We start from the raw sequence: 17360 nt of genomic DNA, 5'->3' as shown, positions 1-17360 counted from the left end.
TATACATAGTTTTATATTATATATATATGTGTCTTTTAAAAAAAAATGACCCGATGAATAGAACCAGGAATTCCAGATTCATCATTTTGCCAACAGTTTTCCAAGTATTTTTTTCACCCTTGTTTAGCAGCATGTATTCTGAATAATACTAGGCCTTTTAATAATATATCGGCACAAATCACAGACGGCCTTCTTCCTCCTTTCCAGGAATGACTCTTTTTGTTTTTTTGTTTTCCTCCAGAAATCTTATTGAATTCAAAGTGCTGTGCTCGTTCTGTCCTTCATGTCTATGTCTTCTTTTTCAAAAAAAAAGACACTTTAAAAAATAAAAAAAAATTAACGATTAAAAGCCAACAGAAAAAATATCTTGTTTCTCTATCTCCGTTCACCTCCTGGGCTTTTCACACCTGTAATGGGAAAGAGAGAGAGAGGGGGAGAGAAAGAGAGAGAGAGAGAGAGAGAGAACAGGGGTCAGTTGGGTTTCAACAACAGAGCCCAGAAAACACTTTGCAGTAAGTTGGATGCTTTACCTGCACTCTGACAGACTGTCTCATTTCTGTCCATTTTCCTCTCTAGCAGGTTCTTCCCTGCAAGTGCAGGCGACCCTCACTTATGTGCGGCTCTAACCAACGAGGCCTAAGTTGACCCATTGCCACGAGAGAGAAAAATCCAATGATGCTCAAGTGGGTCACCATAGCCAGAGCGATTGGAAAATCTGGTTTGATTTTCAGCTGGTCACGTGTGGGGGTAGGTGGGTGTGGTGAAGAGAGGGGGAGACATCATGTTCCAACAGGGAAGTTTCCAGAAGCAGGGTACCTGGACAGTTTCCGTCCCCCAAAAGCCAGGGGATGCTGAGTTTAATTGTAGCATCCTCTCATCTACTCATCTAAGAACAGGAGTAGGTCATACAGCCCCTTGAACCAATTCCGCCATTTGGTTAGGTCAGAGTTGATTGCATTCACCGCCTGTTCTTGTTGATGTCAGCTAACCAGCTAGTAAACAAACCCGATCTTTATACCATTGCAATGGGAAGGTGGAGTGGGATGGTGAGGGGAGCTGTTAAGTTCTGACAGGACAACCAATGTTGGCTCAAGATATATGAGTGGCAATGGCAAATCTTGTAGACCCTACACTAAGTCCTGCATCAAAGCCTATTTCTTCCCATAACACTTTTATTACTTTTTGACTATGATTTTGCAGTCTGTCAGTGTGCAGCTAAAAGATTCACATCTTATTCATAAATAAACATTCCATAATTAAAAGCCTTTACTTAAAGGGACACCATTTTCATTGAAGAAATGTTTGCCAAACCTTTGTTCAACTTGCCTGCCAGCTATTTTCGTATACAATGGATTCAATGATCCATTCTGAAATGATATATCTTGTTGAATTTGTAAACCCAAAAAGAACCGGTTTGACATACCCTTTCCCAAACAATGGTGTCCCTTTCAATACTGTCTCATTAGTCAATCACATCTCACTTCAATGCCAGTGTTGCTTTTGGCTGAAGAGCACCAATTGTAGGCATTTGAGCTTCATTGGGAGCAGTTTGATGAAGTTGCATAGTGAGGGAGGGGTGTTGTCTGGATGGATGTATAGAATGGGAAGGTGTGACTGTGAGACAGCTGCAGGCACTGTGGACACCATCTTGCACAACAAGGTTTAGACCTGACTAACAGCAGACTTTACTGTCCCATTGTATCATTCCATTGTCACGCACACCTTGCTGTTACATTAAGGCCCGTGGAGACATTTTTTTTAAGCACAGGAATGAGGAAAAGGAAGGCACAGTTTAAAACGGAATCTGGGCGTGTGGTAAAATTATTACAATACATTTTTCAACCAAAATTGTTTTTTTTTGTCAACAACAATTAATCATGTTGTTGGTTAGACTGTTGCCATGGAAACGAGGGGATGCTCTCTGCCCTTCCGCGAGGGAAAATGTTTACTTACTAGTCAAAAAGAAATACAGCTCTTGATTGGTCAGGAGCTTTCCAATCACTATAGAATTATCGAATGATATGGCACAGAGGGAAGGCACTTAGCCCATCATGTCTGTGCTGGCCCTTTGAAGGAGCTATCCAATTCGTCCCACTCTCCGTCCCTGCAACATTTTTTTTCCCTTTAAGGTATTTATCCAAATCCCTTTTGAAAGCTAACACTGAATCTGCTGCCACCACCCTTCCAGATCATGACATCTCTCTGCGTGAAAAACGGAATCCATTTGAGAAGATGCTACATCTGCTCGGATCCATGGGATGATATAAAGAATTGGTTGTAGAATTCTGATGGTGGATAACAGGTTGACAGGCTTGTGTTTGCTAGAGCAAAAGGAGCCATTTTTGTTCATGACACTGAACGTGCAACAGCACAATTGGTGAGTGACATTGTTGAAGCTGCTCCTGCCCCAAGATTTCCCCCACCATTATAATTTCCTCTCCTGTAGATGACAAAGCTTATCGCATATGAACAAACTCAATGAGGTTGGGAAAAGGTTTAAGCGGTTTCCTGTGTCTGTAGTGTGGCATTTTCTATTGCTTTCATCAGAAGTGAAAACTGAACAGACCGGGAAGGTGGAGACGAGTTTTGAGAGAGCCCCACCCCCCTCATCACCCCCACTTCAATTCACCCCCCTCAGCCCAATAACTACACCTGATGTTCTAAGGGCCTCAAGAAGAACCAAAGTGACCACCCAAAGTTTTGGGGGGCTGTAAGCAGTCCTTGAATCCTCAGCTGCTTTGACATTTTTACCCCCATCAAACCTTCCTCAAGTTGGAAGGCCTGAAATGTAGACATGGAGAAAGTCTGGAAGATGATGTATTGTCAAGAGAAATACAGCAGTGATTGTGTTGTTGCATCTTCCGATGCCTGGTCCTCATTTTAAACTTCTCCTCTGCATCTCTTCCTCATTCCCTCTGTCCCCCTTCCTCCTCCTAGTTCCCCGCTCCTAGTGCCTCCGCTCCTTATTTTCCTCATCACCTTGCTATTCTACTGTAGCATGCAGACTGCTGGCGTGAGGTCGGCAAGTGTTTCACAAGGTAATGCTAATGATTGAAAGACAAATAAAAATAATTTCGACCTCCATTAAACCGCTAATGAAGTCCTTCCAGTTCATTGCATGTGATTACTTTTAAACATTCCGCTCTTATGTAAACTCTTGTCACAACTACCTGCCACAGCTATCAAAGAGCAAATAAAACAGCTTGAAAGAATGTTCACACATTCCTACAATGCCCAAGGCCACCTGAATTACCAGAGGTCCAAAGGTCCCACACATATTCCACTTGACAAAGTGGGACGTGCCCATTTACTCCATTAAGTCATTAACCGTGATCACTTGCACAAAAGGGAGCAGACCGAATACCAACTGTTTGTGATCTCTGATGATCTCGCAACCACGATCGCCTTTTAAGGCATGTGGTGAACTCGTCGGGTTGGGGGCGGTGTTTGGGGGGCTGGGAGTGGGGGGGCAGGGGGTTGGGAGAGGTTGGGGGTTGGAGGGTGTTGAGGGGGGTGTTGAGGGTTGGGGGGGGGTGGCGGGTGAGAATGGCACCTACCATTTGAGATTGACTTTCTTTATTGGGAGAGCTTTCGAATCGGAGGGGAGGGGTTTTCCTTTTCAGGCGCTCTTTCTAAACAGATGGGAGCTGACGTATTTCAAATCACCTGTCTTTGGGGCGGATTTTTGGTAACAGTGAGTCACCTTTCAGGGCACCAGGGCCTGCCTGGAAAAATAGCCTTCCTATCGATTTGATTTATGGTCTTTAAGGCGAGATGTTCCTTAAGGGTTAAATGGAACACGTTTTGTTTTCCTTCTCCGTACTTGTTCCAAACTTGTTTCAGGTTTCCTTCTGCCCTGAGAATAGATTTGGAGACTGGAACCTCGTCCAATGGGTTCTAATCAAAGAGAGAAGTCTTACCCTCACTGAGGGAACACACCTGTCCTCTATCTTCACCTTATGTGGACTCTGCTGCTTCCAGTGGCCAAGAGCACAGGCCCCCGTATCAGCCCCAGGCTGCACTTCGCTTGTCCCGACCCTATAACATAAACCATCGCCCCATTAGATATGAAAGGTTGCTTCAGATCCTGCTGGGCTGTATTTCTCTTCATTTCAATCTACTGGCTAGTGACAAATCTCCAGTTGATCCATGGATGGTGTTGGAGACAGCTCTTTACTGGCTTGCTAAAACAGTATAAAGCTCAGGGCCTGAAGATGTCTCCAGCCTGCAAGATAGGGCCGCAAGGGATAATGCAGGAACAAAAATCCCAAGGCCCAAGACGTGAGGAGAGCTGAAGGAGACGGGATCTCTTCTTGGAGAGAGTTCACAGATTCAGATCTCAGTTAAACCTCACTTCAGACGCGGTGTGTTGGGAATGTGCAGTCAGTGTAATGCTCTGATTGAAGGTGACGGAGCCTCGGAACCTGTGAGGGAATGTCGCTCTGCGGTCCTTCACCTGCTGGGTTCTCCGATCTCCACAGTAGTGGGTACTTAGGGAGAAAACGCCAAGCTTCTGCCCATGAGGAGTTAAGAAGGCAGAGTTTCTCTGTCTTCTCCCAGAGTCCGGTTCCCGAGTGATGTGCATTGCTGGCCTGTCCCGTTGGCCAGGAACTACAACTGGCACTGGAAGATCCATAGAGGAAGGAAGGGGAAGTACCTGAGAAAATCCCTATTTATACCTGAGCAGTGGATCTAGAATAAAGCTGGCACCTCAACGTCAAAATCCTCCGATCTCTAATTAACCAATACTCTTAGAATTCTGAACCTTCCCCTCTAGCTCCAAACACAATCCTCTTCTTCCTTATGGAATCACACCATGATGAAATCAGGACTTCTTTGTTCTGCCTCCTCTCATTCACTCTTTCCCAAGATATGAAACAGTGGTATTTCCAGCCCTTCCAAGCCTTTGTGCTATTTAATTAAAGGATGGCTGGTGTGTGCCTCAATTCCATTTACCCATCTTCCCTCCCTCAGTCTATCTTTCCTCCAACAGCTTACAAGCTGTGCCAAAGATGATGTCATCTATCCAGTGCCTTCAGATTTCTTTGGTCTCTTTGAAACCATGGCAAAGGACCTTGGCTTCTCAAGAATGATAAAAATGAGCCTTGACAACTGGCCCAACATTTCACCAATGACGACTGGAAATGGCTCTCCCCTCTCTTAACACCTGCACCCTCTGCCTCATCTAACACACTAACAGGGCAGCTGGAAGGAAAGAGAGCAGGTTGTGCCAGGTCAAGACAACCTCACTCCTGGAGAGTGTCACATGCTTTATAAATGCAGAAAGGAAAGAAAAATAGGTATTATCCCAGAAGCTCTGCAGGGGGCGACAACCGGTTAAATAAAATGGCCACCGGGGAAGCAACTTATTTACAGTTACACACACTTAAGGTAAAGCAATAGAAAACGCCAAGCACTCCGACATGCTGAACTATTGTTAATGTTGTTGTGTACAGTAACGAATAAAGGAGGTGTGCATTATCAGTCAGTTATACCACCAAAATTACTTGTTAACCTTGGTGGGGTAGAGGTGTCAGGTTTTAAGGCAATATCACACCAGTCTATCAGGTGACAATTGGTAATTATATGGGCAAGGACTAATGGCCAATTATACAAGATAAGTAGATGCATATCTTAATTTACATTATATCTGCTGTGTCATTAGATAAGACTTTGGGCAATAGGTGCTACCTCATTTTGGAATTGAAATGGTATGAGCAACATTGGCATATCAATGGGCCCTGACAGAAATTGGTGGGTTATGGGTACTACCCTACTGCTGCCACATCCCCCACCAAGACGTTAGGCTGGCTGAGTGGGCGCTAATTATCACTGGCCTCAGTGCCCTAGGCTGGACAAGGGAAACATCAGCCAGGCTCCCCGCTCCCAGATTGCACGGACCATGGACCACAACGGTTCAAGAAGACAGCTCACCAGCACCTTCTCAAGGGCAATTAGGGATGGGCAATAAATGCTGGCCTAGCCAGCGAAGCCCACATCCCGTGAAAGAATTTTTAAAAAGCTATTCTGGGGCAGCCTGGAAGCACGGACGTGGACCTCAATCAAGGCCAGGTACAGCCTCAACCACATTGTCCCCAAGGTCGCGAGGCCATCGTCTAGGTCATGTAAGACTGGTCACCTGAGTGAGAAAACCAGGGGTGTCCTCAATATGAGTCACCTTTAATTTTTCAAAATCTTCCCTCCCCTCCCAGCAATAATTAATGGTCTCGCGGTGCTAGTTTTGACAGTAATGATGTAGCCTGGGCGCTCTGGCAGAGATAGACACCCAGCCCGCTCCACCTCATTGACCTATTGGAGCCATACGCCAATTGCTTGCCTTCATTATGAGTGTCTGGTTAAGCAGTCGAGGTAAGAGCAAGTTACGAGGTAAAGGTTAATCAGGTTTTCTTTGGAGAACAGGGGACTATGGGCACACGTAACCTTTCAAGATTGTGAAAGACGGAATGACAAACCTGACCATGCAGATTGTTGGCCGTGGCAAAAGGATCAAACACCAAGTTAAAAATTAGCCAGTCAGGAGTAAGAAGTGGAATTCTGGGAGAACCTTTTGGGCTGAGTTTACCAGGAAAGTGAGGCAGGAGCAGGCAATTCCATGCTTTCCCGAAGAAGGGAGAGACTGAGGGGCATGGTTTTGAGATTGATGAAAAGAAATCAAATAACTATGGACTTATTGGGCTCAAAAAATCCCAAGTGCCCAAATAAATCTGATGGGCAAACCAAAATAGTTAAAGAAACAGAGGCCTTAAATTTTCAGTGAAGACTTATGCAGAGGCCTGATCAATTTGAAGCTTTATGTCCTGTCTGGTTCAGAGATAGTGCAGCAGGCAAGGTCCATTTTGAACCACATTTGAGAGTCACAGCACTAACACAGGAACCTCAATCATCCACAAACACCTTCAGGAGTTAGAATGAGCAGGATTATTCCAACATTGCCTTGCCTTTCCTTGTTCACATTACATGGTTAGGTGCGCTCATGAGTGCCACACAAAAGGACATATTTTGTGCCGTGGCCGGGCACTGTTAAATTGATCAAACTTCCCCTCGCACCCCCCTCAGCATGATACCTACGACTGGGCAGTCTAATAGTAAATCTGGGAAGATTTTGTTGTTCAGCTGGGGTGGGTGTCGGGGTTAAGGGAACCTGAAATATATGTTGCTCTAAACACTTGGTGTTGGGCCACACAGCAAGCCACAACTTCCATTTAAACAATGGTTTTAACATAGGGAAACAGGCTAAGGTGCTTCGCAGGAAGGTTATCAGACCCAAACTGATACTGACATTAAGTGGCTTGTGGAAAGAGTGGAAGGGGTTGCAGATTGGGTTGTTTTTACTGTATTTTTAAAAAAAAAATCAGTCACTTGCAAATTCATTTCCATAGGCCTCAGTGGTCTGAGTAACAAAGTGGTTGGGCAAGAGGGCAACAGATGAGTATTCACCGATAACACACACCTCTTAGTATTCTGCTGCTGTTGTTAGATAGTGCCACCTGGCACCATGCCAGTTGAGGGGGAAGAAAGGGGCCAGAGATGAGCCCTGTTAAACATTGCCCATGCCAAGGGTTGGACACAGTATTATGTAACAGTTGCAATCCACCACAGAACATCAGGCAAATAATAGAAGAACGACAATGTTAATACCTTTTGGCGTAAGACAGCTGGCATGCAGATAATACATTTCAGAGCAAACCGAGGCCATTGGTTCTTAGCAAATAGGCTTCCTATCTCAATGAGGAAGAATGGATTTTCATTCAGGAAGCTCTCCCTCCATCAAGAAGATCCAAGCATTTCACCCATCTGGTAAGATATTTATTTATTACATACCCATTTTTGGAGAAGGGAGGGGGCGGGAGATGGATAGGAGGGCAAGAAAGGAGAGGAGGAGGGAGACTATGTCATTGCTGCATCTGTAGTGGGAGTCTTCTTTAAGCAGCATATGATATTATCTAGGGATGATCCCAGGCTGAGGGGGGTTGAGGCTGAAACTGAGAGTGAAGTGAGACCAGGTAAGGAGAGTATCTGGCTGGGATGAGGACCCAGCAGTCCAGTGAGCTGTCTCGAAATCAGGCCATATGAAGAATTTTTATGCAGTCAATTTGTTTCAGTTTCTTGTGGTATTAGTTTTTGAGTTTTAAAATGGAATTTCATCAGCAACAAAGTGAGTCTCTGAACTTTAACCTCTCTTTTCCCCTGACCAGTGCAGATCTTGCCAGTGAGTGGCGACCCCTCTATTCCCTGACCTCTCCAGTGAGTGGCGACCCCTCTATTCCCTGACCTCTCCAGTGAGTGGCGACCCCTCTATTCCCTGACCTCTCCAGTGAGTGGCGACCCCTCTATTCCCTGACCTCTCCAGTGAGTGGCGACCCCTCTATTCCCTGACCTCTCCAGTGAGTGGCGACCCCTCTATTCCCTGACCTCTCCAGTGAGTGGCGACCCCTCTATTCCCTGACCTCTCCAGTGAGTGGCGACCCCTCTATTCCCTGACCTCTCCAGTGAGTGGCGACCCCTCTATTCCCTGACCTCTCCAGTGAGTGGCGACCCCTCCCCTGACCTCTCCAATGATGGCCCCTCTCTTCCCTGACCTCTCCAGTGAGTGGTGACCCCTCTCTTCCCTGACCTCTCCAGTGAGTGGTGACCCCTCTCTTCCCTGACCTCTCCAGTGAGTGGCGACCCCTCTATTCCCTGACCTCTTCAGTGAGTGGCGACCCCTCTATTCCCTGACCTCTCCAGTGAGTGGCGACCCCTCCCCTGACCTCTCCAATGATGGCCCCTCTCTTCCCTGACCTCTCCAGTGAGTGGTGACCCCTCTCTTCCCTGACCTCTCCAGTGAGTGGCGACCCCTCTCTTCCCTGATCTCTGCAGTGAGCGGGACCCCTCCCCTGACTTCTCCAGTGACGGCCCCTCTCTTTCCTGACCTCTCCAGCGAATGGTGACCCCTTGCCTTTCCAGCTCCTATGTACAGGTTTAAGCAATTGGCCAGTGCCTTACTCTGAGGGTGCACGGGCCCTGGCGGACAATGGGTATGTAATAAGTTAACGGCTGACCCACAACAGAACCGACGGTAACAGAGCACACAGCACAGACACTGTCAAAAGTTAAAATAAAAACAAAGCATGAAGCAAGCTTTTTTCTGACGAACCTGCAACTGTGTTCATTTAACTCAAGCCTCTTTGACTTGCAACGTAAATGTGTGAATTTACACGAACATTTACAGCTCTCTGGATCCTGTATAAACAAGTGCTTTCTCTTCTCTGAGCAAGGCTCACAGTGACTGCAAAAAGGTAACAGAAAAGAACTCTAAATCTACAGCAAAGAAACATTTAGACATGCAAATCCCACAATCAAGGTGCTCGCTTATTCACTGAGTGCAAAACTTAGCCTGTTTGCTACGGTAAGGGGAGGGGGAGATAGATGGAGAGAAAGGGAGAGAACATTCATGGCTGTGAGCTTTTCTCTCCTGAAGTGCACTTTTCCAAGCAACTACAGACTGCATCAAGTGTATACTTTTGAAGGGAAAGTGCTCGTAAAGCCACTTCATCCTCGTTCTCCATATCTGCTTTTCTCTCTGTCACATTTTATCCCTCGCTGCCTTGCAGCCCTTCCCTTTGGCTCTCAGCCTTTTGACTCTCAGCCCTCTCTCTTTCTCCATCTGTCTCACTCAGTCTTCCTTTCTCCTGGGTTCTGTTTAGGGGCATGGGCGTGTAGTCCCAGATTCAATGATTCCCTTTTACAGTAGACAACTCATCATCCCCAACCCCAGACGCAAAGGAGTAAAGCTGTTCATAAGCTGTGATATTTCTGTTGGGGGGATAATAATTTTGTGGGGTTTCACTTAACTTGTTATTCTTATTGGCACTAACACTACAAGACAAACCCATCATCACAACAAAGCTATTAACAATTTTATACTTTAATGATTCCTGTGATTAAGCAGGGAATATCTTCTGAATCACTCAATAATCTTACAAGTTGCAAAAACCAGTGTCTTCTGGTTGTCTGCTGTTGTACTTAATGCATTAAAGTGTCTAGGGAAGATACTTTGAAAGGATCAAAGTAGCCAAATAGATAGATAGGGAAACTAGAACTAGGGGATACAGCTTAAGAGTAAGAGGTCTCCCTTTTACGATGGAAATGAGGAGATTTATTTTTCTCTCAGAAGGCTGTTAGTGTGTGGAATTCCCTTCGCCAGCAAGCAGTGGAGGCTGGGTCATTGATTTATCCAAGGCAGAGTTAGACAGATTTTTGATGGACAAGGGAGTCAAAGGTTATGGGGGGCAGACAGGAAAGTGGAGTTGAGGCCACAACCAGATCAGGCATGATCTTATTGAATGGCGGAGCAGGCTCGAAGGGCTGAATAGCCTACTCCTTCCTCCTAAGTCCTATGTTCCTAGGTACGAGTGGAGAACTGGGAATGACTATGCAGGCATGTTCTTGACTTCACCCTAGGCTAGTTTTCAGTGACTGGCTGACTTTCTCCTGAAAATAAGGGGTACAATTCTTAAGGGGGTGCAGGAGTAGAAAAACTTGGATGTATATGTGCATAGATCATTGAAGGTGGCAGGACAGGTGGAGAGAGCAGTTAATAAAGCGTATAGTATCCTGGGCTTTATTAATAGGGGCATAGAGTACAAGAGCATGGAGATTATGCTGAGCTTATATAAGACACTAGTTAGACTTCAGCTGGAGCATTATGTACAGTTCTGGCCGCCACACTATAGGAAGGATGTGAATGCATTGGAGAGAGTGCATAAGAAGTTTACAAGAATGGTTCCAGGGATGAGAAACTTCAGTTATGAAGATGGGAGAGGTTGGGACTGTTCTCCTTGGGGAGGAGAAAGCTAAGAGGGCATTTGATAGAGATGTTCAAAATCATGAGCGGACTGGATAGAGTAGATAGGGAGAAACTATTCCCACTTGTAAAAGGATCGAGAATGAGAGGGCACAGATTTAAAGTGATCTGCAAAAGAAGCAAATGTGACGTGAGAAAAATTTTTTTCACACAGCCAGTGGCTTGGGTCTGGGATGCACTGCCTGGAACTGTGGTGGAGGCGGGTTCAATCGAGGCATTCAAGAGGGCTTTGGGCGATTATTTGAATAGAAACAATGTGCAAAGGTACAGGGAAAGGGCGGGAGAATGGCATTAAGTCATAATGCTCATTCGGAGAGCTGGTGCAGACACGATGGGCCAAATGGCCTCCCTCTGCACTGTAACATTCTGTGATTACAGTAGTGTACTGGTTATGCTATGGGGGGTCTTGTGATGCAGTGGGTAGAGTTTGAGTCCCACCTTAGGACTTCATGGCCAAGGAAGGTGCATTCATAACGCAGCCAAACAGGTTGAGTTTGCAAATTCTTCCGACACACGCCAATGGCAGGCAGTGAGAGTGGGAGAAATTCTCAGTCTGCCTTGCGATGGAAAGAACTATAAAGCCCTTACCAGCACTATCCATAGTTCCAGATTACAACATATAAACATGCACATTGCCCCAGCAACTTGGAAACTCTGAGTAAACTTTAATGCACCACCACCATCACTGGTCATGTTACTATACTAGCAATCCAGAGTTCTGGACCCATAGCTTCTGAGTTCAAATTCCCCCATGGCAGTTTGAAAACTTGAATTTAGTTTTAAAAAATACCTGGAAATAAAAGAGACCATGAAACTACAGGATTGTTGTAAAAACCCAACTGATTCACTAATGCTGTTTCGGGAAGAAAAGCATCCAGACTGGCCTATATAAGGCAGAGATGAGGAGAAATTGTTTCTCTTTAAAGGGTGTTCCCCAGAAAGCGGTGGAGGCCAGATCACTGAATTTGTTCAAGACAAAGTTAGACAGATTTTTGTTAGGCAAAGGAGTCAAGGGTTATGGGGGGGCAGGGGGGGCACAGACAGGAAAGTGGAGCTGAGACCACAACCAGGTCAGCCATGATCTTATTGCATGGTGAAACATACTCAAATGGCCAAATGGCCTATTCCTGCTCCTATGTTCTTTTTTTAAAATTCATTCACTATTTGATTTATTACCCCTTCTTAGGTGACCTTAGTGAGCCTTCTTCATAAACCATTACTACTTTACTTGCTAGGTTGCCTCCTTAAGGACAGTCCAAGGACAAATCCTTTCAAATCAACTTCCTGGTCTTAAAATTGGTTGCTATTGTTGTCCATAGGGAAAACAGTATCAGCAGCTTTGTGCATTGGAAAACTTGACACCTATTGGAGCACTTTCATAATTGAAAGATTATATTGAAAGATCCAATAAAGTTACGAGCCAACAAAGGCATGAGCCTTTTGTAAGATGTGAGCGATTTACACTAAATCTTCCTCTGAAAAGGGCCCCTGCAACGCACCACCATTTAATCCATTCTGTGGAAGCTGTGCCCATAGGATGGTCATGGCATGGTGTGGAACATCATTCTCCTAATGGGGGGAGGCCCCTACCAGAAAATTTTGACATCATTTTACATTCAACAGGCATCAATGTACTCATTTGTGATCATCTGTATTCAAAAGTCATCACTTAGTCATCATTTGACAGTCTAAGTCATCAAATAGTGATCAAATGACATCAAATGAAATCATACAAAGCTCAAACAACATCATTTGTGATCATTTTGCATCATTTAATTACCTTTAACATACGCACATACATATCAATTAGGAGCAGGAGTAGGCCTTTCGACCCTTCAATCCTGCTCCACCATTTGATAAGATCTGATCTGATTGTGGCCTCAAGTATACTTTCCTGATTTTTGACTCCCTTGTAAATCAAGGATCTATTGAACTCAGCCTTAAAAATATTCAATGGCACTACCTCCACTGTTCTGGGGAAGAGAATTCCACAGACTAACTACTCTTGAGAGAAAAAATTTCTTCTCATCTCCATCTTAAATGGGAGACCCCTTATTTTTAAACTGTGTCCCATGGTTCTAGTCTCTCCCACAAGGGGAAATATCCTCTCAGTATCCCCACTGTCAAGTCCCCTCAGAATCTGATTTTTGCAATAAGATCACCTCTCATTCTTCTAAACCCCAATGGATACAAGCCCAACCTGTTCAACCTTTCCTCATAAGATAACCTCTTAGATAATCCCTTCATCTCAGAAATCAATCAAATAAACTTTCTCTGAACTGCTTCTATCCTTTCTTAAGTAACATTCACACTACACAAGTGTCAGGCAAAAGCCATCTCCACCAAGGGAGAATCTAACCATTGTCCCTTGACACTCATTGGCATTACCACTGAATCCACCACTATCTACATCCTGGGGGTTACCATTGACCAGAAACTGAACTGGACTAGCCATGAAAATATTGTGGCTACAAGAGCAGATCAGAGGCTAGGAATCCTGTGGCGAGTAACTCATCTCCTGACTCCCCAAAGCCTGTCCACTATTTACAATATACAAGTCAGGAGTGTGATGGAATACGCCCCACTTGCCTGGATGAGTGAAGCTCCCACAACACTCAAGAAGTTTGACACCATCCAACACAAAGCAGCCTGCTTGATTGGCACCACATCCACAAACATTCACTCCCTCCACCACCGACGCACAATAGCAGCAGTGTGTATCATCTACAAAATGCACTGCAGGAATTCACCAAGGCTCCTTAGACAGCAGCTTCCAAACCCACGACCACTACCATCTAGAAGGACAAGGGCAGCAGATAGATGGGAACACCACCATCTGGAAAATCCCTTCCAAGTCACTCACCATCCTGACTTGGAAATATATCACCGTTCCTTCACTGTCACTGTGTCAAAATCCTGGAACTCCCTCCCAACAGCACTGTGGGTGTACCTACACCACATGGACTGCAGCGGTTCAAGAAGGCAGCTCACCAACACCTTCTCAAGGGTAATTAGGAATGGGCAATAAATGCTGGCCTAGCCAGCAATGCCCATATCCCATGAATAAAAAAAAGAGACCAAAACTGAATACAGTGCTCCAGATGTGATCTCACCAAAGCCCTTCCATAGAGTATAAATGACAATATTCTATTTGCCCTATTAATCACTTGCTGCACCTGCATGCTAACTTTTTGTGATTCATGTATCAGGACACTCAGATCGCTCTGTACCTCAGAGTTCTGCAATCTTCTCAATTTAAATCGTATACTGCTTTTCTATTCTTCCTGCAAAAATGGACAAGTTCACACTTTCCCGCATTATACTCCATCTGCTTTTTTTTGCCCACTCACTTAACCTTAGCAGATGCCTTATGTCCCCCTCACAACTTCCTCTCCTACCTATCTTTGTGTAATCAGCAAATTTACCAGCGATCCATTCGATCCCTTTGTCCACACCATTGATATAGATTGTAAACGGTTGAGGCCCCAGCACTGACCCCTGTGGCACTCCGCTCGTTACAACTTGCCAATCTGAAAATGCCCCATTTATCGCTACACTCTGCTTCCTTTTAGCTGACCAGTCCTCTTCTTCTTCTTGAGTTCTCAGCCTGAAGGCAGGCCCGACCCACAGTGCCACGATCTGCACCATGGGTAGGGCAAGGAGGCAGGTCCTGAACCTGCCCCAGCTGGAACAGGGATCGAACCCCATGCTGTTGGCACCAATCCGGTCCACACCATCCATCTGGCCCCCAAGTTGCTGTGGCAACATCCACTTTTCCATGCATGTTGTAGCCTGGAGCTATGGATAGTGATGGTAGAGGCTCCAGTTACTTTCCATCACATGGCTGACCAGGAATCTCTCCCGCCCTTGCCACCGGCCACTGGTGTATGTTGGAAGGATTTACAGGTTGGTACTGAACCTGTTTGAACACACCTTCCTTGGCTATTAAGTCCTGGAGTAAAACTTGAACCTGGAGCTTCAGGCTGAGGGGCAGAAACACTACCCACTGCACCACAAGATCTGCAACCAAATCCTCTATAATATGTTACCCCTCTTAGCTTCTCATATTCCCTAAGAATAACCTCTTTCTTAGTCCTATCTATTTCACGGTACCTAAGTGGACCATGACAACTGGATCCTCCCATCCCACTGCAAGTTCCTCTCCAGCTCAGAGCAGATGCCCCGAACAGGAAGGCAAAACAGCCTTCTGGACTCTCGCTCTCGATTGTAGATAACTGGCTACGTGGTCCCTACTACCACTACATTCCTTTACTCCCCCCACTTGAATGGCTTCCTGCACCATGCTCATCCATGCTACATCTCCTGCTCTCATCCACATCAACTGCAAGAACCTTGAACCTGTTGGACCATGGCAAGGGCTGAGGCTCCTCCAGCTGTAGCTTCTCGATCCCCTTACCTGCCTCACTCACAGCCACAGCCCCCCGTCCCCCTTCTGGAACAAAGTCCAGGTGACATTCCCCCTCCCTGATGCATCACAGTGTACAAAGACTTCAGCTCATTCCTTCTGAGCTGAACTTCCTGGAGCCACAGACACTTACAGCAGATATGGTTGCCTTGGTTGTCTGTCGGCTCCTACATTCTACAGTTGCAACACGTCACCTGCTCTGCCATCCTTGTGGTGCTTGTGAATGAGCAGCGAGAGGGGGATTTGCAGGGAAGTGTGTGTATGTGCTCGTGTGTCAAGGAGCAGAGCAAAGCTTCTAGGGAGCAGCATGCACTGTATCGATGGGGTCATGAGGAGGCAGATTGTTAGTGAAGCATTTTAAACGTGGAATGTTGTAAGGACATAATTTTGCTTTAGGGCAACTCTTTTGACTCCCCTGGACCCTAGTAGGTGCTGTGCACCTTGTTTCCCTGAACACCACCACCCTCCCACTCAATAACCTCACCAGCATACGCCTCCGTACCCTCGCAACCACCCACTCCCCACTCCAACCCCGGGAGACAGCCTCACCTGCAGCCCCTGCTCCCTGCCCCCACCCTCAGTTAACAGCCTTAGCAGCATCGTCCGCTGCTTCCTGCTGGTCAACAGTCTTACCAGCAGCACGTGGCGCCCCCCCACCACCAACAACCTGGTCCACTGTCCTGCCAGCAACTATCCCCCCCCACACCACCATCACCCCACCGCCCAGCAGTATTCTGAAGTGATGCTGCACTTGTGGAGGGTTGGTCAGGCCCACATCTAGAGTGCTGTGTTCAGTTTTGGGCATCAAACTACATTGGACTTGGAGGGGGTACAGCGTGGATTCTGAAGAATGATACTGGGGTTAATGGGGTTGACAACTGCGAGGGCAGACTGTGTAAACATGACTGATAGATACTTCTTTGAGTTTAGAAGATTGAGGGGTGATCTAATCAAGGGTTTTCAAATTATTAAGAGATTTGATACGGTATTTATTTTTATTTTTTTTTTTCAAGCCAGGACATTTAAGAGTGAAATCAGGAAGTATTTATTTCTATGTTCATGGGATGTGGGCGTCACTGGCTGGGCCAGCATTTTATTGCCCATCCCAAACTGCTGTCGTTCAGAGGGCATTTAAGAGTCATCCACATTGCTGTAGGTCTGGAGTCACATGTAAGCCAGACCAGGTAAGGGGGCCCTTCCCGAAAGGACATTAGTGAAACAGATGGGTTTTTTTCCTAACAAAAAAACCAATCAGCAACAGTTACATGGTCATCATCAAACTTTTTAATCCCAGATTTTTACTGAATTCAAATTTTTACCATCTGCCGTGGTGGGGTTTGAACCTGGGTCCCCAGAGATTTATCCTGGGTCCCTGGAATACTAGCCCAGTGATAACACCACTACGCCACCACCTTTGTTAATAGCAAGGCTAGTGGAAACTGCTGGAACTCTCTCCCTGGAAAGGCTGTGAAACGCTAGGGGGATCATAGGCATCTTCAAGATTGAGATTACTAGATTTTTTTGGGTAAGGCTACTAAATAATATGGGGCAAGGGATGAAGGGAATTGAGGAACAGTTCAGCCAGGATCTAATTGAATGACAGAACATGAATGGCCTCCTGCTGTTCCTATGTGGTGTGAAGCAATCTTCCCCTCATATTTCAGAATTTCCAGAAAACCACCAGATTAAAATGAATATCCATTATTATTGATTTGTCAGACTTATTACTTCAGACTAAGCAAAACAAATAGATCGGAATTGCACATTGAGCCCCACCAAATGACTATCATCTGCCTACTTTGGAAAGCTCCTTTCAGGCAGTGCTGTTTCAAAGAAAAACATCTTCTCCATAAAGTTGGAAGGTTCTCCTAAGAAAATGTTCTAGAGGAGGGTAGAACAGTTCAATTTCAGTTCTCTGTGCCTGGGGACAGTTGTATCTCCATGGAAATGAATGCAAGATTCAAGAACCAATTGAAGAATAAATAAATAAATAAATAAATAAACAAACCACTGAACAGCTAAAATAAAGTTGGCATCAGACCTTAGTTAAAGAAGCAGTGGTGACTG

General features: G+C 45.6%; 1 protein-coding gene across 5 annotated transcripts in view; it reads right to left on the bottom strand.

Moving 5' to 3' along the window:
• Positions 1-246: 246 nt before the first annotated feature.
• vegfab (vascular endothelial growth factor Ab) overlaps positions 247-17360 on the bottom strand; it is a 38558-nt gene continuing 21444 nt past the window's right edge. For 2 of the 5 annotated variants that reach the window (XM_078542725.1, XM_078542726.1), the window contains 3 exons: positions 9158-9289; positions 3940-4038; positions 247-407 (listed from right to left, as the gene is read on the bottom strand). In XM_078542725.1, the coding sequence (XP_078398851.1) occupies positions 386-407; positions 3940-4038; positions 9158-9289 (253 nt within the window). In that variant the 3' untranslated portion in view covers positions 247-385. The remainder of the gene's footprint in view (positions 408-3939; positions 4039-9157; positions 9290-17360) is intronic. The other 3 variants (XM_078542728.1, XM_078542727.1, XM_078542729.1) reach the window with 2 other exon arrangements.

This window comes from Cetorhinus maximus, chromosome 5 (genome assembly GCF_964194155.1).
Source record: "Cetorhinus maximus chromosome 5, sCetMax3.hap1.1, whole genome shotgun sequence".
NCBI classification, from domain to species: Eukaryota; Metazoa; Chordata; class Chondrichthyes; order Lamniformes; family Cetorhinidae; genus Cetorhinus; species Cetorhinus maximus.
The sequence above is the reverse complement of the archived record's forward strand: the minus strand, read 5'-3'. Positions and strand labels throughout refer to the sequence as shown.